Source organism: Mustela erminea, chromosome 18 (genome assembly GCF_009829155.1).
Source record: "Mustela erminea isolate mMusErm1 chromosome 18, mMusErm1.Pri, whole genome shotgun sequence".
Taxonomy (NCBI): Eukaryota; Metazoa; Chordata; class Mammalia; order Carnivora; family Mustelidae; genus Mustela; species Mustela erminea.
The window spans coordinates 39,760,105-39,787,589 of NC_045631.1; the positions used below are offsets into that span (position 1 = coordinate 39,760,105).

A 27,485-nucleotide genomic window follows, 5' to 3' on the forward strand; every position below is an offset into this window, starting at 1 on the left:
ATGTGGTGGGAGAACCATTATTGGATATATATATTTTTAAATAGGCACAGGATGGAGTAGGATGCGAACTTGCCGGGAACGTCTGCGGTGAAACCTGCGACTTCAAGGAACGTTAAGGATGGCAGGCTGAAGCGTTTGCCCTGGACTACCCCCCGGGTGTGTGTGTGTCGGGGCCGGGGGGCGATCGGCGTCCCCCGCTGTAGGGTTCTCCGTGGGAACGCGCGAGAAGTGCGCAGGCGACCCCGGCGTCCGGGCGCCGGGAGGGGCGCACCCCAGGCCTGCGCGCCGAGGGAGAAAGTGAAGCTGGGAGTTGCCACTCCCAGGGACTCGCTGGAATGCGGTGGCGGGGGTGGGGGGGCGAGCCGGGAGCGCGCTCGCTCCCAATCACGGGAGGCGGAGGAGGTGGAGGAGGAGGGCTGCCTTGAGGAAGTACAAGAATGAAGTTGTGGAGCTGAGAGTGCCCTGTGTCGAGCCCCGGGAGCCGAGCAGAGACCCCAAGCAGCCGTTCGGCCCTTCGCCGCCCGGTCCAGCCCGAGCCATGGGGCCGGAGCCGCAGTGAGCACCATGGAGCTGGCGGCCTGGTGCCGCTGGGGGCTCCTGCTCGCCCTCCTGCCCTCCGGAGCCGTGGGCACCCAAGGTGGGTCTGGTGAGGGGAGGGCGCGGAGCGGAGACGCGACCCTGCAGCCCGGGGCTCCACGCCGAAGTCTCCGGGCAGGCGGGGGGCAGAGGGGGGCCACGCGAGCTCGCCGATCGGCGGTTTCGGACGGTCCCGGCGCCGCGGCCAGCCGGCCGGGGCGGGGAGGGGGGCCCCCCGGGAAGGTGGGGCAGGGGGCGAGGACGCCCTAGGGGCGTCCTGGTCCGGAGACTGGCGCTTTCCAGACTCCGCCAAGGCTCTGGGAACTTGTCAGAAAAGTTCTCTGAAATTGTTCAGAAAGTTTGCCCTCAAAGGGTGGTACTGCATGGGGCATGTGTGTGAGCGTTTTTCCCCTTTCTGGAGCCCCTTCAGACCTTCTCAAAGCCTTTCCAGTTGGCAGCCTCCGCCTCCAGACTGGACTGGGCTGGATTCCTCGGGGGTCCCTGCGGCTGCCCCTCCCCCTGCCCCCTCCCCGTCCCCCGCCCCCTGCCCGCAGCGGGTAGGGTTTAGTTGCTCCAGCTTCAGGCAGGATCGGGGTGTGGAGGGGGGTGGTGGTGGTGGGGAAAACAACCTGTCCGGCCAGAGCCGGGCCGGGGAGAGGGTGGCCGGTCCGACTGCAGGGTTGCCTCACGCTGGAGTCTGAGGTGGGGGGAGGGGGAGACGTTTGTTGGGAGCGAGTTTCTTTAGGGCCAGCTCGGGGACTGTGCGCTTTGTGACTTTTGGAGAGCATGGACCACGGATGGGTGGTGGTGGGTTTCCTGGTCTGGGGCACAAGAGGGCCAGAGTTCCAAGCGAGGGATTCCTGGGCAGTTGTGGGGGGTGGGGTGGAGAAGGAAAGTTGAAGAAATCCAGCCAGACGCGAGTAAGCCCGGCGCTGGGTGGTCCTTCGTGCTGCGTGTGGGGAAGGTTGGTGGTGGGGGCTGTGTGGGTTTTGCCCCACTTTGTCCCTCTGGATGCACTGACAGGTAAAGCTGAGGTGGGCTGGAAAGACACTTTATGCCAGGCATGGTGCATGGCGGTTGGCGTGCATTCCTTCCTTTAAATTGTCAGACGGACCCTACAAGAGGAGACCTGCTGGTATTCCGGTTTCCAGGTGAAAACCCGGGCTTAAAGAGGTTAAATAGCATCAAGGAAGTGGTGGGTCCAAGATTGGATCCCGGACAGTGTGACCCGCAAGCACACATTGGAAGACCCTGTATCGGTCAACCTTGAACAATGGTGGAGACTGCTCCCTGCATCCCTGGGTTGCAGCGGGCGAGACAAAATAAGAGTGTTCTGGGAGTGGTGGGTGGTCTCCATTGGTCAGGGAGTCTGGAGAAGGGGTGGGTGTCATCCTGTGTGTGTGTTGCCCCTGGGCGCTGAGCGCTGCTGTGTTATCAGAGGGGTTTTGTCCCTGGGTGTTCCGGAGTTGTGTGGCCTGTGTGTTTGTGTGTCTGGGCTTTAGTGTTGCCAAACAGTAGTCTCCCTGCTGGCTTGGGGACTTAGCTGAACTCTGCCCTCAGGAGGAACTCCCTCAAGGTGCTGGGCCAGATCTGCTGTAAACAAGGGGAGGTGGCCCCACACCTTCTCTCCCAGGAAGGAGGCTCGGCTTTCCTGGGAGCCCGTCCTTCTCCCTGTTTCCCAGGCGGGTGCCCTCAGCCCTGACCTTCTGCTGGGATGGGTGAGGCTGGGCTGTGTGGTCAGACGGAGCTGCTGCCTCCCTCCCCTGGGCCTGTGCGTTGAGCACATGGGGGTGGCCTGGGTTGCTGCCGATCTGAGGGCTCGGTTCTCCCACAGACAACTGGGGCCTCCTCAGGTCGATCTCACCCCTCCGTCTGCGCTGCTGGGTGCAAAGACAGATGTTGGGCGTGTCGGGCAGAAAATGGTGGCGGCAACAGCGCTGTGCCCAGCTGCCTCCAGTGTCCCTGTTGTATGGCAGGGCTGAGGGCTAGGGCAGGAATTTGAAGGAAAGGAGATGGAGAGGACCGGAGGGGCAGGATTTTGCCAGGATCCATTCCTAAATATTTATTTATTTCTGAGAAAGGGGGGCGGAGAGGGAGGGGCAGAGGGAGAGAGAGAGAGATTCTCAAGCAGACGCCCCGCTGAGTGCCACCCCCCCCCCTCCCGCGCCTCCACCCTAACCCCATGTGAGGTCTCAGTCTGACAACCCTGAGATCATGACCTGAGCCGAAATCAAGAGTCAGGCACTTGACTGACTGAGCCATCCAGGTGCCCGCAGGATCCATCCTTAGAGGTCAAAGTTTTGTCAAGTGTAGTAAACACATACTTCTTATCTTGCAGAGCTCGTATTTTTAATTCCCAAACGATTCTTCCAACAACTTCCTTTTTACCATACTTGGGGGAAGTAACTACATTTTAATATTCAAGGAGAAGAAAAAAACAATGAAATGCTAGAATGAAATGGAAAATGGAAAAAGGGAAAACACAGGGCAATCAAATACAAAAGCACCTTTTATTTTCTCTTGGTTTGGAATTACCCATACTCCTGCTATCTGAACTTCTCTTGCCTTAAATTAAAAAAAAAAAAAGAAAAAGAAAAAGTGCAGTGTGCTATCTACGTGCCAGGTTCTTTTCCACGGATGGTTTCATTTCATCTCTGCAACAATCCCATGAAGTAGCTACACACGGTTCAAAAAAAGTGAAGTGACTTATCCATGGCTTCCGAGAGACCCAAACATGTCTAGACCCAATAATAATGTCTAACGAGGAAGCATTAAGAGTTGGGTGAAGTTTTGGGGTGCCTGAGTGGCTCAGTGGGTTAAGTGGGATCAGGTCATGATACCAGGGTCCTGGGATGGAGCCCCGCATCGGGTTCCCTGCTTGGCAGGGAGCCTGCTTCCCTTCCTCTCTCTCTGCCTGCCTCTCTGCCTACTTGTGGTTTCTCTCTCTCTGTCAAATAAATGAATAAAATCTTAAAAAAAAAAAAAAAAGAGTTGGGTGACGTTTTATCCTATTCCACAGGAATGGGGTGAGTAAAGCCTCAGGGGCCGCTGGGTAGCCAGACTGGGGTAGAAGTGCTACTCTGTAATTCTGGCAAATGACCTCCTTTATCTAGGCTATAGAAAGGGGAGTTAGCTGGGCCCCACCGAGGTCCTCTCTCTCCCTGTCCTGCCCATGCTTGCCTTCCTCTCGCGCCCCCCAGGCATGGCAAGGGGCTGAGAGCAGGGACAGGGCAGAAGCCAGGGGGGCCTGCAGGGTATGGGACAGCTGGAGTGGAAGCATGAGGAGCCAGTAGAGGGCTAGAGTTGGGGGGTGCTGGAGGAGGGCCCAAGTAGTTGTGCGTACCCCGGGGTGCTGAAATGATCTGGAAAGAGATCCCCCCACTACCACCACATTGCCTCTGCCGGTGGGAAGACCTCCATCTCTTGCTGGGGCCACCTTTCTTCCCCACCCCTGGGCACGAGGGGTGTGTGCTCTCCAGGAGTGGGAGAATTATGATAGCCAATGTTTGTGTTGTCTCAGTTCTGTTTACAAAGACTTGTTGTGTTTACAGACCGCTTTTTGATTCATTATCTCATTTAACTCTCATTTAACTTCTCTGCAGAGAGTAAGAGTTGTTATTGTTTTATTATGCCATCCTTACAGCCAAGTTCGGGTCACTAAATATTCATTGAGAGTGCCTGCAAAGTCGTAGGCACTGCTGGGCCTAGAGATGAACCTGATGTGGACTCTGCCCCAGAGGTCCAGGGACTTGCTCAGGGTCACACACAAGCAGCCCAGCTAGGGTTCTGGTTTAATGACCCTGAGCCCAGGCCCTCGTCTGATATTGGCCTTGATACACCACGTGTGTGTGGTGGGTGAGTTCTGGGCATCTTACCCACCTGGGCTCTTAACCTTTGGGTCTGGGGGAGGTGAGCTTTGGGGGTGCAGGTAGTGACATGGAGACCAAAGGAAGTATCTCTTGCTGGTGAGCAAAAGAAGCATCTGGGGCTGAAGTGTGGTGGGGAGGAAAGAACCCTCTTGAGAGCATTCCCACAGTGTGGACCGAACCTTGACACTGAGGTCCAGCCAGAGGGGATATGAAAGTCCCTGAACAGCCTTTGAGCAGAGGGATGGGCACCACTGCTTCAACTGATCTTTTGATTTGAAGTTCTTTTTTTTTTTTTAAGATTTTATTTATTTATTTGACAGAGAGAGATCACAAGTAGGCAGAGAGGCAGGCAGAGAGAGAGAGGAGGAAGCAGGCTCCCTGCTGAGCAGAGAGCCCGATGTGGGACTCGATCCCAGGACCCTGAGATCATGACCTGAGCCAAAGGCAGCGGCTCAACCCACTGAGCCACCCAGGAGCCCGGTTTGGAAGTTCTTGATTGGATTCCTTCCTTCCTTTCATCCATCTATCCACCCATCCATCCATCCATCCGTCGTCATCCAGCAAACTCTTACCTGGTGATGGGCTGCTCCTGCCTCATTGTGCTGCACCAGAGAGCTGGAGATCGGGGCTCCTGAAGGTCAGGTGTCCTGGAGACGCAGAGCCCCTCTGTAGAACAGGACTTCCCACCCCCTCCTCCAGAAGGTCAGTGGAGGCTGGGTGGATATGGGGGACTGGTGAGGACTGGAGAGGAGGAGATTGGTGAGGAGAAGGGGAGTGGTGGGAGGGGCTGAGCTTCCTGGTGAAGGGGAAGGAGTCAGAGAGGTAGGGGAGGTGACAAGAGGCCCTTCTTGGCTTCATGTCAACTTGGTGGGGGAATTTGCCTGCCAGCCTCCACCTCCCTGGGAGAGAGTAGGTCTCCGTACCAATTTTGCCACCTGTTGCAAATACTTAAAGAATCTTAGACTCAAATCAGCCACAAACAAACTCACTAGCGGGGCGGAGCTACCACTCTTTGGTCCTCGACTCAGCGCAGCCCCCCTTCCCTGCCCAGAGCCTATCATGTTTATCAGTGGCATCAACTGAATTGGTGTGTCTTTCCCTTTGCACCGGGCGTTGGGGGGGAATTTGTCCGTGTCCAGTGAAAAATGTAGGATCTAAAGTCAGACTCAAGTTCAAATCCTGCCTCTGTTGGCATACAAGCTTGATGATCTCAGGAGAGTTAGCCCTGTCTGCCTCAGCTTTCTTTGGGAGATAGAGTTTGCAGTCCCAGCCTCTGGAGGACGTTTTGAAACTCCGCCCAGAGGGCCTGCCCGCATACAGTAGGTGCTCAGTTAATGTCCCTGCCCTGGGTGTTCCCATTGTTGATGTTTTCCTATTGCCTGGTTGCCACAGCTGGTGTCCCTTAGAGGTGGCAGAGGGCCTCAGGGGGTGGAGACAGCCTCTGCCTCAGCTCTGTTTGTCTCTGTCGCAGGCTTGGGCAGGCTTGGGCCAGAGCTTTGGGGTCTGGGCCTAAAGACAGCTGTGCCTACAGAGCAGCTGAGGCTGCTGAGGCCGCGGGAGGTCCTTGCAGCGGGCGTTATTTTGGGCCTGTTCTGCCATCCCCAGCTCCTGTTTCTCTTGGGAGTCTGGAGGGAGGGACCCTTGAGTTCTATTTCTGGGCCCTCCCCTTCCTCCTTTTTCTCTGCTTCCTTCCCTGTCTGTCCCAGGGGTGGGAGAAGAGACCACACTGGCTTTTACTGGTAGACTGTCGGCTCATGGCCCACAGGCCCAGGCGGCAAGCCCCACCAGCCTCTTCCCAGCTTTTGGGAAGGCAGAGGGATCTTTTGTTACGCCCAGGTCCCCAGGACTGGACTTCAGGCTCCACGTTGCTAGGAGAGCAGGAGCCCTGCTGTTAGACCTTAGAGTCCGCCACCACTGTCCCATGTAGGCTGGGGGAGGTAGGGTGGCGGCCCACAGGAATTGAGGCGGCTCAGGCACCTGTGGGCTGTGTCTCTGGGGGTGCCCTCCGCCCACCTCGCCCCCAACCCCGGCACACCCTCCTGGGCAAGACAAGCTAGGTGATTCATCTTCTCACCAGAGCAGAAAAACGAGTTCAGCTGGGCACTTTACTCTCCCCCCTGCTGGCAGGCACGGAGCCAGCGGCTGTCCACAGTAGCCCCTCACCAGGGTTGGCTTTCCTTCTAGATTCCTGGGCTTCGTAGGCCCTTCTGGGCTCAGGGACACCCTGTGGGGGCCCAGGGGTGTTCGGCCCTGGGGAGGCAGTTCGGCTCGATGCCCCTTGGCTGGTGGCTGGCACCGGGCAGGTAGGCAGAGCTGACGTAGTGCCCTTGCGGCAGGCATTTCGTGGCAAAGACTCTGCCAGCTGGTTCTGGAGCCTTGCCCTGAGGAGGTGGCAAGGGTGAAGTGCCAGCATAGGAGCCATCAGAGGAGGCATCGTCCAGGCCCAAGGTCTGTGGCCTGGGTCTGGATGCCCATTGTTGGGGGTCTGATACTCCTTTTTTTGGCTGGGGGAATTCCAGAGGTCCCTGCAAGTGACCAGGCCCCTAGGGGTCCCCATGCCCCAGCTGTGACTCTACCCGACTTCCTGGGTGGCATTGTGAGGGTGGATATCCCTTGCCAAGAGGTTGGCATGTGGGTGGTATTGGAATGGGGTGCGGAGAGTGCCCTGAGTTTGTTTGCTTGGGAGAGGGGCAGGGGGTACCCCAAAGATGCATGATTCATCATGGCCTCTCTAGGGGGATTTTTACCCCTTGGCCATGGGTCGGGCCTTTGGGACAAGGGAGGCTTTCTTTGCCAGCCAACACGCTGTATCAGGCAGGCAGGCTCCCCAGGCCTGGCACAGTGGGGGCCCTCTCTGGATGGGCCACGTTAGAAGGAGCCTCTCCTTGGATTTCCCTCCTCTTCCCAAACTTGCAAACCTTCTTTTGCAGTTGTGCCTCCTGCAGGTGTAAGGGACATGGGAAAGGGCTCCTTTGCTTGTGCTTTCTCACCGTCGAGATGGCACGACTCGGGGGCGGGGGGGTGTGGAGGAGGGGCCAGGCTGCAGAAGCCTCTGGGCAGCGCCCTCTGACCCATGCCCTCCCTCCCACCAGTGTGCACCGGCACAGACATGAAGCTGCGGCTCCCAGCCAGTCCCGAGACCCACCTGGATATGCTCCGCCACCTCTACCAGGCCTGTCAAGTGGTGCAGGGTAACCTGGAGCTCACCTACCTGCCTGCCAATGCCAGCCTGTCCTTCCTGCAGGTGAGGCCCCTGGGTGACCCAGCCAGGCCCTGCCTCCAGCTGAGCGGAGCCCTATGCCAATAAGTGCTGAGAGAAGAGGGTGCCGTCTGTTTCTGCTCTTGTTGCGGTTCCTTAACTGGGAAGTCCTTTCGGATGTCTGCCCCCTGTCTCTGCTGCTGCAAGACCGGTTGACTCCCTCTCTGTGACATGGCAGGCCATGGACATCTTGGGGTGGAATGGACTTGATTCTGTGCTAAGTTTTTTTGCTCTCTTGCCGGCATGATCCCTTCCCCCTGTCCCCCTGCCCTAGCCGCTGTCCCTGCCCTGCCTGGAGTGGCGAGTGGGCAGCTAGGAGATACGGGTTCTAGGTACCTGTTCTGCTACTGACAAGCTATGCAAGTGTGGTCTTGGCCCTTGGCTTTGGAAGCAGTAAGAGGCGTAGACTGCCCTCTGGGAAACCATCAAATGGGAAATGTGTGTGAACGCGTCTCATGAACAGGGGAGAGAGCGGGAACCAGCCTGCTGGGTTGTGGCCGCTGTGACCTGGATTGGGGCCATGTGCGTGATGCGGGATCAAATCACAGACATCCTCTCATGCAGGTCTTTTCCTTTCATGGCCGAGGAAGCTGAGATGCAGAGCGGGTGGGATGCTTGCTCTCAGTTCAAAAGTGCTCCACCCACCGTCTTGACCCTACGAGAATCTGACTTGGGGAGGTGGAGAGGGGCCTTGGTCTTTATGCCTGAGAGAACTGGACTTCTCGGTGGAGGGGAGCTTGGCCCCAGATCCCAAGCCCTTGGTAACCCTGAGGGGGTCTTGGGGGACTGGTAGTGTTCCAGGGCCCAGACCTGCCTCAGCCCCGCGACCCTCTTCTCTCCCAGGATATCCAGGAGGTGCAGGGCTACGTGCTCATCGCTCACAGCCAAGTGAGGCAGGTCCCGCTGCAGAGGCTCCGAATCGTGCGGGGCACCCAGCTCTTTGAGGACCACTATGCCCTGGCCGTGCTGGACAATGGAGATCCGCCCGAGGGGGGCCCCTCTGTGGCAGGGGCTTCCCCAGGAGGGCTGCGGGAGCTTCAGCTTCGAAGCCTCACAGGTGGTCATCACTGTCACCATCACCTTCTCCTCGATGTTGGGAGCTGGCGGGGGCCACCGCTAGCCATGGGAGGCTGTGGGTGAATTAGAACTTGAATCCCTCAGGATGGCTGCAGTTAGAGCTAAGGAAGGTGCCTTGGTGAAGATCAGGAAAAGATAAGGAAGGTGCCGGGAAGAAGGGAAACGGGAAGTCACGGCTTGTATGAGCCTGCACAGTTTGGTAATGAGGATACAGGCTGGGGTTTCTCCACTTCTTGGCCAAGCACACACGTGCAGTGAACAACCTGTGTAACTGTATGTGGCAGCCTCAGAGCTGACAGTATCCCAGATTCTGTGGCTGGTTATTTTGCACACAGGATCCCATCTTGGTGCTATCTTGTAAGGAAGCATCAATATTAGACTCTTTTTACAGATGAGAAAACAGAAAGGTTTACAGTGAATGGGTGACTTGCTCAAGGTTACATAGCTAGTTAGTGATGAGGCTGGTTTTCAGGCTCCAGAGTCTCTCCTAACCATGAGGCAGTGTGCCCAGGGGGTAGAGGTGGGAGGATAGGAGAGAGTAAGGTGGACATCTGGACCAGGTCATGGACAGCCCACCCCTCCCTGGATCTCAGGTTGTTCATGTGTATGTGGAGCAGGGGTGGGGGTGGGGCTGGTAGAGCTAGCAGATGTGGGTGTCTTCTCTGTGGGGCGAGTTTAAGAGCCCTGCTCCCCTCTAAAGAAGCCAGGAGGGCCCCACTGGAAGGCAGAAGGTGGCCGGCAGGAGAAGAAGGTGCTAATTATTGCTCACCCTGCAGAGATCCTGAAGGGCGGGGTCTTGATTCAGCGGAACCCACAGCTCTGCCACCAGGACACGATCCTGTGGAAGGACATCTTCCACAAGAACAACCAGCTGGCCCTCACGCTGATAGACACCAACCGCTCTCGGGCCTGTAAGCCATGCTCCTCCCTCCCTGCCTGCCACTTCCACTCTTTCTTGGGCAGCCCGGAGACCCCAGACTCCTGGTTTGCACCCACCATCCGAGCCCTGCGCTAACCCTGCCCATTTCCTCGTTCTACCCCATTCTCTCCGTGTCTCTTCATCTCTGTGGCCCTCTGTCCTGCCTCCCTCTGCTTTTAGAGTGCGCCTCGGGTCCTTCGTTCCTGCCAAGTCTTTCCCTTGTTGTGTATTTAACCTTCTGATTTCTGTCTCTCTGTTTCTCTCCCTAGGCCAGCCCTGTTCTCCAGCTTGTAAAGACCCCCACTGCTGGGGAGCAAGTTCCGGGGACTGTCAGAGCTGTGAGTCTTAGGCCCAGAATCTGGGGGGCAGGGGGCTGAGTGGAGGAAAGGGGACATGGGGCGGGGCGCGGGCTACCAGGCCTCGGTGTCTTCCCTCGAGTGGGAGGTCGTGATGCCAGGGAGGGTGTGGTGCCCGGCGGGGGACTGCCCAGGCCTCATCCTGCCCCTTGTCTGACAGTGACACGAACCGTCTGTGCTGGTGGCTGTGCCCGCTGCAAGGGCCCGAAACCCACGGACTGCTGCCACGAGCAGTGTGCGGCTGGCTGCACGGGCCCCAAGCACTCGGACTGCCTGGTACGTGCCCATGGGGCCCCAGGGTGGGCGCAAGGCAAGAGGCGCCCCACCGGCTGAGGCCCTGTTGCCTCTTGAACACCAGGGAAGAGCAGCCCAGTGACCACCAGCTGCCTGTCCCTCTTGTCCACCCCCTCCCCACCCCTCCAGGCCTGCCTTCACTTCAACCACAGTGGCATCTGTGAGCTACACTGTCCAGCCCTGGTCACCTACAACACAGACACCTTCGAATCCATGCCCAACCCTGAGGGCCGGTACACCTTCGGAGCCAGCTGTGTGACCTCCTGTCCCTGTGAGTGCCAGGGACAAATGTCATTTCGTAATTTTGCTTGGAGGGGGGCTGGTTTGCTGGTTTATGTAAATGGCAGCTCAGGTGCAGCCAAGAGCCCAGGCTGAGGAGCCGGGCCGCCTGGGTTTGAAACCTAGCTCTCCCATATTCTAGTCATGTGACCTGCCCGCTGTACCTTCGTGTTCTCATCTGTGAAATGGGAACGATAGCCCCACCCTTGTAAGGTGGTTATAGTGTTTGAACGAGTTCTTATATTTTTATTATTTTTTAAAAGATTTTATTTTATTTTATTTATTTGACAGCAAGAGAGATCACAAGTAGGCAGAGAGGCAGGAAGAGGGGGGAGGGGGAAGCAGGCTCCCTGCTGAGCAGAGAGCCCGATGTGGGGCCTGATCCCAGGACCCTGAGATCACGACCCAAGCCAAAGGCAGAGGCCCAACCCATTGAGCCACCCAGGCTCCCAGTTCTTACATATATATATATTTTTTTTCCCCCCAATATATTTATTTATTTATTTATTTGACACAGAGAGATCACAAGTAGGTAGAGAGACAGGCAGAAGAGGAAGGGAAGCAGGCTTCCCGCTGAGCAGAGAGCTTGATGTGGGCCTCGATCCCAGGACCCTGTGATCATGACCTGAGCTGAAGGCAGAGGCTTTAATCCACTGAGCCACCCAGGCACCCTAGTTCTTATATTTTTAAAAGATTCATTTATTTATTTTTAGAGAGAGAGATTGCAGGGGGAGGGGCAGAGGGAGAGAATCTCAAGCAGACTCCTTATTGAGTGCAGAGCCTAATGAGGGCTGATCTCAGGACCCGGAGATCATGACCTCAGAAACGAAGAGTTGGATGCTTAACTGACTGAGCTGCCCTGGCGCCCCTGAATAAGTTAATATTTGTAAAGCTCTTACAACAGGGCCTGGCACATACTGAGCACTCCCTAACTGCTGATTTTTATTCAGTAGTCTAGATTAGTCAGAGTTTCTTTTAACAGCTTCCCTATTTATTGATGTGCATTCAGGGACTGACCTTGGATGTAGGGCCCTCTTTCTTCCCATCATGGGTGACAGGAGTGGGCTCTCGGGTCCTGGTTGTGCCCTCCCCATGGTAGGTCAGAATGAATGTAGAGCCGGACTGTGCTCCAGTCCTGGCTTCTCCACTTAATAGCACAAAGACCTCGAGTAATTTACATAAAACTGCTTTGGTTCCCTCTTGACAAAAGGGGAGTCAGTGTCCATCACATAGGGTTGCTGTGAGGTGTAAATGAAGGTCAAGTGCACAGACACATAGTAAGGGCATTTCAGTATTGGTCGGTCCTGTTTACTCTGTGGGCACGGAGACATTGCTCATGGTGTGGCATAAGGGGCCAGGGCACCCAGACCCACGGTCTCCCTCTCCTCAGACAATTACCTGTCAACGGATGTGGGATCCTGCACCCTGGTCTGTCCCCTGAACAACCAAGAGGTGACGGCTGAGGATGGAACGCAGCGTTGTGAGAAATGCAGCAAGCCCTGTGCCCGAGGTGACTGCTGGCCATACCCTGAGCCAGGCTGCGCTTCCTGTCCCTCTGCACACCCAGCTCGGCGTTGCCCGCTATCCCGACCCTCTTCAGACCCTCCTGGGACCCCGTCCTTTCCTTCCACTGCCTCTGTCCTGGCCCTCCCTGGATCGGCCCCACGCATTCCCCCATATCTCCTGTCAGTGTGTGAGCGGGTATATGGCCCCAGGGCCGGGGGGTGGGGTGCAGGCTGTGGGCAGGGCCCCGCAAGTGGAGGCCCTAATGCTCCATGTGGGGGCCAGGATGGCCCCCCCCTCACCCCTGCCCCTTCCCACAGTGTGCTACGGCCTGGGCATGGAGCACCTGCGGGAGGTGAGGGCGGTCACCAGCGCCAACATCCAAGAGTTTGCTGGCTGCAAGAAGATCTTTGGGAGCCTGGCATTTCTGCCAGAGAGCTTTGAGGGGTAAGGATCTGCGAAATGCAGGGCGGGCACAGTGGTCTGAGGACAGTCACCAAATCCTGAGCGCCCAGAAGTGGCCGCCTCTCTCTGGGAGATGCTGGGAGACAGAGGTGGGAGGCCAGAGGGTGCGGGGACTGGGTGGCGGCGGGTGTGGGGTGGGGGGAGGCTTGTTCTCATCAATGACGTGTTCTCCGCAAACATGCACTTGTAGGGCGGTCCAGCCATTCAAAAATTCTCCTTGAGTTCATATAGCCCCCAGCTGGGAATAATGCAAATGGCTCTCAGAAGGTGAAGAGGTTAATAGATGGTGGTATATCTAAACACTGGAATTCTCAAGTGATAAAAAAGAGACAAAGTAGACACTGGTGGATTCGACAGCATGGACAGACCTCAGGACCCTTATGTCCCGCAAAATAAGCCAGGCAAGAGAGAGGCCCCATGGCACGATTCTCTTCACGTGAGGCTCTCGAATACGCAGAACCGCCCTGTGGTAATAGAAATCAGAACAGTGGTCATCCCCGGGGTTGGGGGGGGTGGCCTGGAAAAGGGACACGAGAGAAATTTCTGGGGTGAATGGCAGCATTCCGTGTATCAGTTGGGGTCATGGATACATGAGTGAATGCACTTGTCGAAACTTCTCCAAGTGGACATTAAAATTGTGCATTTTATTGCATGTGAATGAGACCTCCTTAAGATTATGTGTTAAAAAAGGAGAAAAAAAAAATCCCTTTAACCCTTCCTGCAGCTGTGTTCCCCGTTCCAGAGGAAACCACTGCTGACAGCTTGCGTGGGTTCTTCTAGACCAATTCTCCATCTGTGGACACACGCAGAGGAACATAGCTGTAGTAATTTTGTTGAGGAGGTTGACTTAAAGTGGGAGCTCACTGTGGGCCTTGTCTGCCTCTTGCCCTGGAGAGTTGGCCATGACCCTTCGTGTCAGGCTGCCTCTCGCAGGCGAGAGCTGGGGCTGAGGAGCCAGGTGGCCTGGGTTTGGAACCTGGCTCTCCCATAGTCTGGTCATATTACTTGTCTGTTGTACCTTCATATTCTCATCTGTAAAATGGGGGCAAGGATAGCCCCACCCTCCCAAGGTGGTTACAACGTGTGAATGAGTTAGTAATATTCATGTGCTGTTAGAATGGTACCTGGCAGATACTAAGTGCTTTTTGTTTTTTTTTTTTAAGTGCTCTTAAATGTTAGTTTTCGTCTCTAGTCAGGATGGATAGGGTTTATATTTAACAGCTCCCCTATTTCCTGATGGGTATTTAGGTTGTTTTCAGTTTTGGCTCTTAGAAACAGTTCTGTGCTGTACGTGTCTCTGGAACAGGAGCCAATGTCTGTCTAGGCCACATTCCTAGAAGTAGGATTTCTAGATCAAAGCATATAAATACTGTTTTGACAGACCCTGCCAAACTAGGGCCTGGGCTTTGAAACTCGGGATGAAAACAGCCGGGCTTGATGGGCAAAGGGTTTAAGTGAAGTCATTAATGGAAGGGGGAAGGGGGGTGGGGCTGGGCCAGCTCCAGGGGTCATGCCCACCCGCTTCCTGGCCGTGCTGACTCCTCTCCTAATCCTCCTTCTAGAGACCCAGCCTCCAACACTGCCCCCCTCCAGCCTGAGCAGCTCAGAGTGTTTGAGGCCTTGGAGGAGATCACAGGTGGGCTTTGCCTCTCAGCATGCTGCTCGGATGGGGTCGGGGGTCCTCCTCCTGTCCCCACACCCCTAGCCTCCCCCTGTGCCTGCAGGTTACCTGTACATCTCAGCATGGCCAGACAGCCTGCCTGACCTCAGTGTCTTCCAGAACCTGCGAGTCATCCGGGGACGAGTTCTGCATGAGTGAGCACAGGGGAAGCAGGGCCCCAAGGAGAGGCTGTGGGTGCGGTGGGCACTCGTTCCCCGGGGGGGGCTTCAGCAGTAAACTTTCCACGGGAGTTTGCCTAGTGTGCTGGGGATGGGAGGGAGGTGAGGGCAGCTCTTGCCGACGAGGGAGGGTCGGTGGTACAGCCAAACCATCCTCCCACAGCGGTGCCTACTCGCTGACTCTGCGAGGGCTGGGCATCAGCTCGCTGGGGCTGCGCTCGCTGCGGGAACTGGGCAGCGGGCTGGTCCTCATCCACCGCAACGCCCACCTGTGCTTCATACACACGGTGCCCTGGGACCAGCTCTTCCGGAACCCGCACCAGGCCCTGCTCCACAGCGCCAACCGGCCAGAGGCCGAGTGTGGTAAGATAGGGAGCCTGGCAACGCGCGCTCCCCGTCTGCCAAGCACCCACCCGGGTGCCCCGGTGGGTTGGGGGGAGCCTAGCAGCAGCAATCTTGGGCTCGTGCAGATTGCCTGTTCCTGACCGGCTCTGGCTGGCTTGACCTCCGGGCATGGCTTCTGGCTGGGTCCTGCCACACCGCCTTGGTGTCCCTGCCTTTCCTCTCTGGTCCTGGAACCTCTGCTCTTTGTGTCCCCTCAACCTCCCCTGCATTGCCCAGCACCTGTACCCACCACTCTGGGTCACGGCCACCACCCCCAGCTTCCTCCCCTGGGTCACTTGGACCTGGAACCTCCCTTGAGTGTCTCCTCTGACCCCTTCCTCCTCACTGCAGTGGGCGAGGGCCTGGCCTGCTACCCGCTGTGCGCCCATGGGCACTGCTGGGGTCCGGGGCCCACCCAGTGCGTCAACTGCAGCCAATTCCTTCGGGGCCAGGAGTGCGTGGAGGAGTGCCGAGTACTGCAGGGGTATGCGGGGCGGGGCAGGGGGGCGGCCAGGGAGAGGGCACAGGGGCTCCTTCCAGACACCCCCCTCATCAGCCACCCCCTCTGTCAGGCTACCCCGGGAGTATGTGAAGGACAGGTACTGTCTCCCATGCCACTCCGAGTGTCGGCCGCAGAATGGCTCAGTGACCTGCTTTGGGTCGGTGAGTTGCCGGTGGGCTTGAGCTGGGGGGGAGGGAAGCGAGGACAGGAGGGAAACTAGGCCAAGTCTGCTCAACTGTCCCAGGAGAGGGCTCGGAGTTCAGATCTGGATGAGGGGAGGGTTGGGGACTCGGGGGACGCTGGGGACTGCAGGAGTTGTGTGGCAGACCACGTGACCCTGTGGACCATGTAGGCGGCCCAGGGAGGCCCCTGTGCTTGGCTGTGGTTGTGCCATGGCAGTCAGACCTCTGTGCTTAGGCATGAGACTATCTGGATTCGAATCCAGGCCCTGCTTCCAGCCTTGGTTTTTTTCATTTGTAAAATGAGTATCACTTGAGTTACCTCCCTGGAAAGTAGTAAGCATGAATTTAAAATAGGGCTTGGTGCCCTGCTCCAGCACCAGAAGGATTTGCTACATATTACTGTTAACTTGCTGTTTTATCTTAGTAATAGGCTCTCCTATGGGGTTGAAGCCTGGGACCTGGGGCGGGAGACCCAGCAGGTCTGCAGCAGGTCTGGGCTGTCCCAGGAGCGGGGTTGAGGCGGGAGAAGCGCATGCTTTTGAGTGGGAAGCGTGAAGGGGACACACGGGTCAGGTCCTGCTGCCCTGGGAGGCGTTGGTGCCAGCCCCCTACAAATCCTTCCTCCCCTCCCAGGAAGCTGACCAGTGTGTGGCCTGCGCCCACTACAAAGACACTCCCTTTTGCGTGGCTCGCTGCCCCAGTGGCGTGAAACCCGACCTCTCCTTCATGCCCATTTGGAAGTTCGCCGATGAGGAGGGCACGTGCCAGCCATGCCCCATCAACTGCACCCACTCGTGAGTCTGAGGCCCTTTCTGCAGGCAGGAGCACTTTGTCCCGGAGCCTTTCTGGGGCTCTTATTATAAAAGGGGGATAACTCTGCCTTTGCTTATCCTGAGACTCTTAGTTTGTTTTTTTCTTTTCTAATCCCCAAAGTAACACTTGTAAAAAAAAAAAATTTTTTTTTAAGATTTTATTTACTCTTTTGAGAGAGAGAGAGAGACAGAGAGAGAGGAGAGTACTAGCAGGTGGGAGAGGCAGAGGGAGAAGGAGACTCCCTGCTGATCTAGGAATGGGGCTCGATCCCGGGGTCCTGGGATTGTGACCTGAGCTGAAGGCTGACGTTTAACTGACTGAGCCACCCGGGGGCCCCTGTTAAAAATTTTTTAATGAGGCACGCCTGCGTGGCTCAGTGGGTTAAAGCCTCTGCCTTTGGCTCAGGTCACGATCCAGCGGTCCTGGGATTAAGCCCCACATCAGGCTCTCTGCTCAGCAGGGAGCCTGCTTCCCTTCCCCTCTCTCTGCCTGCCTCTCTGCCTCCTTGTGATCTCTGTCTGTCAAATAAATGAATAAAATCTTAAAAAATTTTTTTTGATGAAAGCATGAAATATAAATGAATGTTGTTGGCAGTTGTATCCCCACTGCTAATAATTTGTAATATTTTTTCTCCAGTTTTTACCTGTGCACATGCTAACATAATTATTATTATACCACGTTAAATGAGTTTGAATATATATAATTACTCTTAGTTGTTTTTATCTATTCACATTCTAACATGTTATTATAATAGATAAACTGTTAATATACATTATTATTCTCTTACTGTTTTTATCTGTGCACACTCTAACATACTATTTTTTACTAAAATAAGATCATAGACCATACATAATTGTTTGCAAATTGCTTTCTTTTTTTTTTTTTTAAGATTTTTATTTATTTTATTTTTGAGAGAGAGAGCACATGCAGGAAGGACAGAGGGAGAGGGAGAAGCAGGCTTTCTGCTGAGCAGGGAGCCCGATGCGGGGCTCGATCCCAAGACCCTGGGATCATGATGTGAGCTGAAGGCAGATGCTTAACTGATTGAGCCACCCAGGTGCCCCTGCTTTTTTTTACACTTAACAGAATCTTGCAATGTTTTTCCATGTCCTAACATGGTGATTTACCCTATTCTATTTTTTATTTTTCATTTACTTCTTTAGTTACACGTGAGACCCATGAGTACATCCTTATGTTGAACATATTCAGCAATATTAAAGTATAAATACTGCAAAGCAAACGTGCCCTTTTGTTCCACTCCCCTGGGAAGAACCATCAGATTCACTCCAGTTTGTCATCCTTCCAGGCTTTTCCCTGCACATTCACGTAAACATATATTACATTTACAGTAGTTGAGTCCTGTAAGAGTGCTGTTTTTGTAGGTCAGAAATGGTCAAGGAACCGCAGTTTCGTATAGTTCCTCTGCTACACCGTCAGGTTTGTGTGCACGCATCAGTTAATGCGAACAGGGTCATGCTCTGTACACTGTTCTGTACTTCGCTTCCCTGCTGTCCCCCCGCAGTTTATGTATCTTGGGGTCCTTTCGTGTGAATGCACCCATTTTTTTTTTCAACTACTACATCTGCAGCACAAATGTAGTAGAATTTTTTTTTCTTTCTTTTTTCTTGCTTGTTCTTTTCTTTTTCTTTCTGTTGTATTTTATTACACTTGAGCTCCGCGTACTGGTGAGCATCTTGTACGTGCCCCCTGGCGTACAGGTGTTGTCATATTTAGGGTCTATCCCAAGAAGTGGAACCACTGGGTCACAAACAGGATTTCCTAGGTGTCGCCAAACGGTCCCCTGCAGACGTTGGGCCAGTTTTCTCCCCTGGCATTCTTTTGCAGCAGAAGTGGCCGTCCTTTTGGACTTGATGCTCCTTTGGGTGCCCCTCAATTCCTACCCTCCCAATTCCAGGGAGGTGGAGGGGAGCAGGAAATTCGAGTTCAAGGCCAGAGAAGGAATCTCCTTGTGGGGTGGTAGGAACAGCACTGGTGACCTTGAGTCCAGTGTCTGCCTTTGTCAGATGGTTAATAGCTCAGCCACTGCCATCCCAGGATGGTTGTGAGGCTGGAGTGAGCCCAGGAGGTGGTGTCCAGCCTGGCTGATGGGTCTGTCTCTCCTGCAGCTGTGCGGATCTGGACGAGAGAGGCTGCCCCGCCGAGCAGAGAGCCAGGTCAGCCCAGTTCCCGGGACATGCCCTATGCTGCCCCTCAACCCCCTACCAGTCCCTGGGTGGTTGTTGCTGTTTGGGGGGGGGGTCTCCTGACATGACACCTGTCCCTTCCTAGCCTAGTCTCCCACTGTTGATTCCCCTTTCAGTTTGTTTCAACGAGTGGATGGAGGAACTCCTTAGGATGCCTAGGGGGCGGGGAACAGGAAAAGATGGCGAAGACCCCGCCACTATCTCCTTACCCTTGAGTAGCTAGATGTCTGAAAGGGACAAAGGGAGCATTCAACCCCCCGGGATAAAAGGTAGATTGAGAAGAGAGTGTAACTGCCCTGGAGCGGATGATGAAGTCTTAACCGGGTGGGGGAGGCTTCAAGGAGGAGGTGGCATTTGAGCCAGGCCTTGAAACGGGGGCAGGTAGGTCACTTGCATTAGACAGAAGGCAACCAGGTGTCACGGTGGGGGAGGGGCCAGGAACATCTAGGAAGTGTTCAGTTTGAAGGTTCTGGTGTGGTGGGCCACTGAGTGAGCACACAGAAGGGAGGAAGGGATGACATCTGAGTCGGGTTAGGGCATAGACCCTCCTTCACTATTGGGCCACAGGGTTGGACTTGATTTCTGGGCAGTGGGGAGCTTTAGGAAAGACTCTGGGGACAAAAACAGATCGGAGTGTGTCCTCAGCAATTGTTTGTCCATGAAACAAGCGTTCACGAGAGTTCTGTGGTGTGCCAGGCTTTGGCCAAGCAAGGGAGGGGGGCACGCGTGGCCATGGCGGGGGTCAACCCCCAGGAGCTTCATCTGTCCCAGGATGAGCTGAGGCTGGAACGATGACCCTATGGAGAAATGGTGGTCCAGGCAGAAGTAATGGAATGCACCAAGGCTGGGGGTGTGGAAAATCATGACCTATGGGTGAAAAATTTGGCTCAAACATCAGAATCACTGGGTGTGCATTCCTGGGCCCCGCCCCATACCACAGTCAGAGTTGCGGGGAGTGGGGCTCCACACTTGGGCACATTAACCAGCTCCCTGGTGATTTTTGTCAGGAAGTTTCAGAGTCCTAGGCTAGAGCCATGGGCAGGCACATAGTTTGGAGATGGGGTTAAAAAGGGCTAGAAGTGTCCACCACTCCAAGGTGGTTGGAGCCAAGGGAGAAGGAGAGGATGGAGTCCATGGGTCGTCCTTCCAACTCCCCCCCCCTTTTTTTTATTTTTTATTTATTTTTTAAAGGTTTTTATTTATTTGACAGAGAGATCACAAGTAGGCAGAGAGGCAGGCAGGCAGAGAGAGAGAGGGAAGCAGGCTCATGCTGAGCAGAGAGCCTGATACAGGGCTTGATCCCAGGACCCTGAGATCATGACCTGAGCTGAGCCACCCAGGGCCCCCCCCGACCCCCCCCCCCAGCCTTTTAAAAAGATTTTCATTTATTGAGAGAGAGAATGAGCAGGAGAGAGGTAGAGGAACAAGCTGATTCCTGACACTGAGCTTGGATCCCTGCAGGGAGCTTGGTCCCAAGACCCTGGGACCATGACCTGAGCCACCATGGCGCCCCCCAACTTACTTACCAAACACTAGTGACCTGCATCTCCTTCACCCCTCCTGGAAGAATGCCCCTCCATCATCCCTGCACGGCCCAGCCTGTTCCTCACTCCCTAACACTATCCTCGGCTTCCGCCCTCAGCCCTGTGACGTCCATCATTGCCGCTGTGGTGGGCATTCTGCTGGCCGTGCTTGTGGGGCTGGTCCTCGGCATCCTAATCAAGCGAAGGCGGCAGAAGATCCGCAAGTACACGATGCGGAGGCTGCTGCAGGAAACCGAGGTGAGGCTGTCTGAGGGCCTCCCTGTTGGTTTGGGGTCTGCGGTCCAGCCTCTGTCACTGACGCACCACCTCCCTCACCCCAGCTGGTGGAGCCGCTGACGCCTAGCGGAGCCATGCCCAACCAGGCTCAGATGCGGATCCTGAAAGAGACAGAACTGAGGAAGGTGAAAGTGCTTGGATCCGGAGCCTTTGGCACTGTCTACAAGGTCAGGGGTGGGGCCAAAGTTCCGAGGGGGCGGTCCCAGAGGTGGGCGGTCCCAGCGGCGGTGTGGGGATGTGGCCAGGAGAGCTGAGAGCAGGGTGGAGGAGGGGTGCTGTTTTAGGAGGGGGGAACTAGAGGAAAGGGAGAGGAGGGCGGGATTTAAATAGTGGGGTTGGCCCCGTGGTGGAGAGGGCATTGGGAACACAAGTAAGGACCTTCCGGATGACTGCAGGTTGGATTTGGTGTGCCCTCTTCCTTCTCACATCCTCCTCTCTCTGCGCAGGGCATCTGGATCCCTGATGGGGAAAATGTGAAGATTCCAGTGGCCATTAAAGTGTTGAGGGAAAACACATCTCCCAAAGCCAACAAAGAAATCTTGGACGTAAGCCCCTCCACCCTCTCCAGCCGGGAGTACATGAGGGAACCCCAGACTGCAGGTCTGGGCTCTGGTCTCTCTCTCTTCACTGGGGTTTGGGGAAATATGTTGTGGTCATCCAAACCTCGACTCTTAACCTCCTACCTGTGGGCCACGGTTCTGGTTTGTGACAGATGGGGCTGGATTGACTGAGGGTCCCCAGTGATGCCTCGGCCCTCAAGAGGGGTGTGTGGTTGTTGGGGGGCTCTGGTCTCCCACCCCCTCTCAGTGTGTATCCTTGCCACCAGGAAGCATATGTGATGGCTGGCGTGGGCTCCCCATATGTGTCCCGCCTTCTGGGCATCTGCCTGACATCCACGGTGCAGCTGGTGACACAGCTTATGCCCTATGGCTGCCTCTTAGACCACGTCCGAGAGCACCGTGGGCGCCTGGGCTCCCAGGACCTGCTGAACTGGTGTGTGCAGATCGCCAAGGTACGCGCTTAGAGGACCTGGGCTCTGTGGGTGTCTTTGAGGGCAAGCCTCTCTCTCCAGGCAGGGCCAGGATGGGAGGTTTCTTGGGAGAATACAGCCAAAGTGGGGTCCACAGCGATGCCTCTGATCACAGGGGATGAGCTACTTGGAGGACGTTCGGCTGGTGCACAGGGACCTGGCTGCCCGGAACGTGCTGGTCAAGAGTCCCAACCATGTCAAGATAACAGACTTTGGACTGGCTCGGCTGCTGGACATTGACGAGACCGAGTACCACGCAGATGGGGGCAAGGTTAGAGGAGGGAGCAGGGTGAGGCAAGGTGGGGTGGGGTCTGGCCCCTGGGAGAACTCTAAGAATAGCCATGTCCCCACCACACCTAGTTTGAGAACTTCTTCGCTCTCCCAGGTGCCCATCAAGTGGATGGCGCTGGAGTCCATTCTCCGCCGGCGGTTCACCCACCAGAGTGACGTGTGGAGCTACGGTGTGTGGCCGGGAGGGTTGGGAGGAGAGGTGGACAAGGATCCATGGCCGTGGGGTGGAGGGCACGGAGGGAGGAAGAGAGAAGCAATGGGAGAATGAATGGAGACATTTTAGCATGAATGTGGGAGGAAAGAAAGGGGCTGCCAGGGTCTGTGCACTTCCCTGAGACTAGGCAAAGGCTGGGTGGCTTCTGCCCCTTGGCAGTACCCCCTCCCTTCTTTCCCCCGTGGTGCCAGGCTCTTGGGTAAAGCCTCTGGGGCTCAGTGCACTAAAGGGCCCTCCTGCCTCCCCCTACCCCAACCTCTAACCCTACCCCCTTCTCTGCCCCAGGTGTGACTGTGTGGGAACTGATGACTTTTGGGGCCAAACCTTATGATGGGATCCCAGCCCGGGAGATCCCTGACCTGCTGGAAAAGGGGGAACGGCTGCCCCAGCCCCCCATCTGCACCATTGACGTCTACATGATCATGGTCAAATGTGCGTGGCTGAGCTGTGCCGGCTGCCTGGAGGAGGGATGAGAGGTCCTGGGTGGAAGGGCCTCCCAGGGGGCTGGGAGAGGACCAAGTGCAGGGTCCTTAGTATGGTTAAAGGAGCCCTTGGAAGGGTCTCACTTCTCTTTTACGGTACCAGGCCAGAGGAGCTCTAGAAGACCAGCTAGTTAGAGACTTACATGCAACATAGAAAGGGGAAACTAGTAGAGATTCTCAGAGGATCTAGTTGAGGACCTGAGTCTGAGTCTTCTCTACCCCACCCGCTCAAGGCGGGGCAGGTGTCTAGATCAGACTGGAGGGGGAGGGAGTGGGGCTGGGCCGCACACAGGCTGCAGCCAGAACTGAGATGCTGAGCTCCGTGCTGCCCCCAGGTTGGATGATAGACTCTGAATGTCGACCACGGTTCCGGGAGTTGGTGGCCGAATTCTCCCGCATGGCCAGGGACCCCCAGCGCTTCGTGGTCATCCAGGTACTGGGCCTTTCCCCTCGGTCCCTGCCTGTGAGTGAAGAGCATTCACCCGCAGACGGTGGGAAGGAAGAGGATTCCCGGTCCCAGGCCTCCAAGCCCAGCCCTTGCTGGATCTGTCAGATCTTGTCCTCCCTGAGCCTTCCCGGGGAGGCTGTGCACGCTGCCACGCTGTCTCCCTCCCCAGAATGAAGACTTGGGCCCCGCCAGCCCACTGGACAGCACCTTCTACCGCTCGCTGCTGGAAGATGATGACATGGGGGACCTCGTGGATGCTGAGGAGTACCTGGTGCCCCAGCAGGGGTTCTTCTGCCCCGACCCTGCCCCAGGTGCTGGGGGCCCAGCCCACCGCAGGCACCGCAGCTCGTCCACGAGGGTCAGTGCGCTCGGTCACACTGTGGTGGGTGGGCATACTTACCTCCGCCACGGACTAGGGTCTCTTTCTCCTATGTCACCCCCTATCACCTCTCATGGAGACCCCACCATTCCTGAGGACTCCTCCTGCCTTCCAGCCCTTGACCTCTTTTCTCTCCACGGTGACTGTTTCAAACCCCAATGGTGACCTGTTTATCTCCTGTGATCTTGTCACTTCCCTTGGAGTCTCCATCCCAGATCCATGAATAACCCCATCACAACCCCCTCTCGTCTCCAGAGTGGCGGTGGTGAGCTGACACTGGGACTGGAGCCCTCCGAGGAGGAGCCCCCCAAGTCTCCACGGGCACCCTCAGAGGGGGCTGGCTCTGACGTGTTTGATGGCGACTTGGGAATGGGGGCAGCCAAGGGGCTGCAGAGCCTTCCCCCACAGGACACCAGCCCTCTACAGCGGTACAGCGAGGACCCTACTGCACCCCTGCCCCCAGAGACTGATGGCTACGTTGCCCCCCTGACCTGCAGCCCCCAGCCTGGTATGGAATCCAGGCCCAACCTGAGAGATTGGGAGGGAAGTGCGGGAGGAAGTTGGGAGTGTGGGGGGCAGTGGTAGCAATGGGGACTCATGGGTTCCTTCCCCTAACAAGGCACCCCCCCTTGCCCTTTCAGAATACGTGAACCAGCCGGAGGTTTGGCCGCAGCCCCCCTCACCCCTAGAAGGCCCTCTGCCACCGCCTCGACCTGCCGGTGCCACTCTGGAAAGGCCCAAGACTCTGTCCCCCAAGACTCTCTCCCCTGGCAAGAATGGGGTTGCCAAAGACGTTTTTGCCTTTGGGAGTGCTGTGGAGAACCCTGAGTACTTGGTACCCCGGGGCAGGGCTGCCCCTCAGCCCCACCCTCCTCCAGCCTTCAGTCCAGCCTTTGACAACCTCTATTACTGGGACCAGGACCCATCAGAGCGGGGCTCTCCACCCAGCACCTTTGAAGGGACCCCTACAGCAGAGAACCCTGAGTACCTGGGCCTGGATGTGCCAGTGTGAGCCAGAAGTCCAAGTCTGCCGAGGCCCTGCCGAACCCTCAGGGAGTGGGGAAGGCCTGACTTCTGGCCCGAGTTGGGGTGAGGCAGGAAATGGGCCCTTGGCCCTGAATCCAGGGCATCCTGCTGCACTGGGAACCAACCCTCCTCCAAGTCCCAAAGAGGGGCTCAGCCTGGTTGGTGGAGGGGACAGCACTGGGGAGTCTTGAGCGATGTTGGAGCCCTACCCAGCCAACTCTTTGGTCCCATGGATGCCACAGCCAGTCTCCTCACCTGAGGGAGCAGCTCACTTATTCCAGATCTTTGACATTGAAGGACATGGGGAAGCTGGGCCTCTGAAGGGGAGGAGGCTCTAAAGGAGAGTCTTAAGCAAGAGCAGCCCATTCAGAGACTGTCCCTGAGACCTAGCTCTGCGCCCTGGAAGACGGGAGCAGCAAAGCCGCCAGATCAGTCCTTGTACAGAGTGCTTTTCTTGTTTTGTTTTTACTTTTTTTAAAAAGATGAAATAAGGACTCCAGGAGAGCGGGTGTTGTGGAGAGGGGTGGGACCCTGGGGTGGGGGTAAGAGTGTCCTTTCTCCATACCCACTTTCTCCATTTGCAAATATATTTTGGAAAATAGCTGGGCATCAGCCTATGTCTGGGGTGGCTCTGTGCCAACCCTTACCCCCTGCCTAACTTAAATTCAAGTCATCTTATCTGGAGGGAGTGGCCAGGAATCCAGAAAGCTTGAATGAGAAGACTATCCTGTTTCCTGGCTTTTGGGTTGTGTGTGTGTGGGGGGGTGGAATCTTCAAGTTGGGATTTTAATCTGAGAGCCCTTTGACAACCAGATCATTCTGGTTTAGAAATAATGAGTTCCTAAGGCCACGCACTGGAATGAGGGTTATTTCCTCCCCTTGGGTGGGGGGGAGAGGTAATGCATACTGTGTGACTCGTTTTCCTTCCCTTGGCTATGAGTGAGGACATCATTGAACTAGAAGTAACTATCCCAAAAAAGCCCACCCACTCAGCAGAGCGCCCCTGGTGGTATAAAGGCTGGGCAGGCCCCTATGCTACCACCCCCCCCCCACATACAAACATAAAAGCACACACTAGATTGGTACAGGGGTTTGCAGTGCCACTTTATTGCCAATAGCTGACATTGCCCAGGGCTAGTGGAAGGTAGAGTTAGAACTGTGGTGGCATTTGACCGGTACAGCTGAGCTGGAGTGGGGAGCAGACTTGGGCGCTGATCCTGGGAAGGGGGTATAAGGCGGCTGTGGAAATGTCCATGGAGAAGGTCTCTCTCCCATCCCCAAGACCACCGCAGCTTCTATTCCCTCTTGGTATCCAAAGGGACAAAGTGCAGGCCAGAGTCTTTTAGCTTACCAGGATGCAGGTGAGGGGAAAGAGGCAGTGGGGAGCCCTCAGCAGGACCAGACAGGAGACCATGGCTTGGGTCCCAAAACTGAGCAGGAACCCAGAATCACGTGTAGTTACAGGATGACGCATGGAGGACGGCTGTTGGTGATCTTTTCTAGGGGTTCTCCGTTACTGGCTCTTCGGATGGCCTCAATGAGCTAGAGGGCAGAGGTGGAATGGAATGATCCATTGCAGGGGAAGGGTGAACCGGGGCCTCCTGACGTTGTAAATACTCACATCTTTCTCATAAGGGAAGCCCCCATTTTCCAGCTTGGAGAACACCAGCTGTCCATTGATTTCGATCTCAAAGGCACCTGGTATTAAATAAAAGAATGAACTGTATGCTGACAACAGGCATGTAAGGAGAGGCTCTCACACTCCTTGGACTCTTCGCAGGCTCCTGTCTCCACCGACCCCACGAGAGACTAGTTCTCTGAGCCATTTCCCAAACCCGGCCCAAGCCAAAGGAACCCCAGGGAGGAGTTACCTGTGTGTCCTCTGAACTCTGGGTTCATAATTCAAAGAAGCGCTCCCTCCCCTCCAACCCTACACTTCTGCAGTCTCACCCATTTTTCCCTACAGGTTTCCTCTGTGTCTGCCGCCCTCACCTTTGGAAGGGGCCTCGAGTTGGTCGGACGTTTTACTCTGTGCCAGACACTGCTGGACACTATATAAAACAGCCAGTTCCAGGGCTAGAAAGTGGGAGAGTTGAGATTTAGAACACTGACTCAGCAGGTGTTCTGCGGGCCTCACCTGTGCCCCCCAGGCGCGACTCGATCTCAATGCCGGGGTACTGCTCCTTCACGGCACTCGCCAGCTCCAGGTAGGTCGCCTCAAAACCGCAGGGTTCACTAGGGACAAGATGCTTGGGCTCTGCCTGGGTTTCGGAGGAGGGGCCTCCCGTGGACCCACCCCCGTTCGGTCGGGACACCCCACAGGCTGGAAACGCTCACCAGTACTCCACCACGATGCGTACCCCACTACCCGGTTCAATTTCCCCGGGAGGGGGCGCTTCAGACGTCGGCCCCGGCTCCCCGCTCATTGCTCCCGACTCTGCTTCAGCTGCCGCTTCCGGGTGTGACGCGACGCCGCGAGCACGTGACGGGGCGGGGCCTCTGGGCGGAGCGGGCCGCGCGTTACGTCCGGGCGCCCCCTGCAGGCCGCGATTGCTGCTGCGTTTTGACCCTATCCCCAGTTTGAGGGCTGTGGGCTGGGTGGACTGGTCCTGACCACGTTACCCCGCCCGGGTTCTCACAGCGCCGGACTTGCCCGGCATCTTGTGTCCGCTGGACGTCACGGCTACATATAATCTCATGAAATATCTTAGACTGCAAGTGCTTTACAGTTTACAAAAGGAAGCGAAAGTGATGGGGCAAGTGGATCCAGGGCCTGGGGTTGGCTGATGTTACGAGATGGTTGCTGTTTCTTGCTAACATGCTGATGGCGTTTTAAACCACCCCATACTTCAACACTCCGGTGCTTCAGACTCAAGCTCCAAAGCTGTAGGCACAGTCGGGGACAGTGACTGCTTCTTCCCTGCAGTCTGGAAGCTAAGGCTTTGGGGCTTCCACTCCTTAGGCTCTGCATTACCGTCACACCTGCCCGGTTCCTGCACCTCCCCCATCTCATCCTGGCCTGGGCTGGCATTGAACTCTGAAAATGGAGGCTGTTTTGCTGCCTTTTTTCTCTCAGGAGTCCCTGGGATATACCATAATATCCTAACAGGTCACCTACATTATTACCATCCCCTCAAATCATGAATTTTGGGGGGCTCCTGGGTGGCACAGTCAATTCAGCTACCAACTCTTGCTTTCCTCTCAGGTTGTGATCTCAGGGCCCTGATCTCAGGGTCTTGAGATGGAGCCCCGCAGCAGGACCCGTGCTCTGCGA

The 27,485-nt window shown here is 56.1% G+C and overlaps 2 protein-coding genes across 2 annotated transcripts; one reads left to right on the forward strand and one right to left on the reverse strand.

Annotated features, from left to right (window-relative positions):
* Positions 1–302: 302 nt before the first annotated feature.
* ERBB2 (erb-b2 receptor tyrosine kinase 2) lies at positions 303–25,279 on the forward strand. Its single transcript, XM_032320774.1, has 27 exons — positions 303–637; positions 7,538–7,689; positions 8,548–8,761; positions 9,558–9,692; positions 9,970–10,038; positions 10,217–10,332; positions 10,480–10,621; positions 12,020–12,139; positions 12,453–12,579; positions 14,160–14,233; positions 14,322–14,412; positions 14,600–14,799; positions 15,172–15,304; positions 15,393–15,483; positions 16,138–16,298; positions 18,444–18,491; positions 20,164–20,302; positions 20,386–20,508; positions 20,788–20,886; positions 21,168–21,353; positions 21,487–21,642; positions 21,757–21,832; positions 22,162–22,308; positions 22,694–22,791; positions 22,976–23,164; positions 23,441–23,693; positions 23,827–25,279. Exons 1-27 carry the CDS (start codon positions 565–567, stop codon positions 24,195–24,197), a joined length of 3,783 nt encoding a protein of 1,260 aa, XP_032176665.1. The 5' UTR covers positions 303–564; the 3' UTR covers positions 24,198–25,279.
* Positions 25,280–25,290: 11 nt separating this feature from the next.
* On the reverse strand, positions 25,291–26,691 carry MIEN1 (migration and invasion enhancer 1). The gene is made up of 4 exons (XM_032320775.1): positions 26,549–26,691; positions 26,349–26,446; positions 25,833–25,909; positions 25,291–25,753 (listed from the first exon to the last, which is right to left on the reverse strand). Exons 1-4 carry the CDS (start codon positions 26,635–26,637, stop codon positions 25,670–25,672), a joined length of 348 nt encoding a protein of 115 aa, XP_032176666.1. The 5' UTR covers positions 26,638–26,691; the 3' UTR covers positions 25,291–25,669.
* Positions 26,692–27,485: the final 794 nt, after the last annotated feature.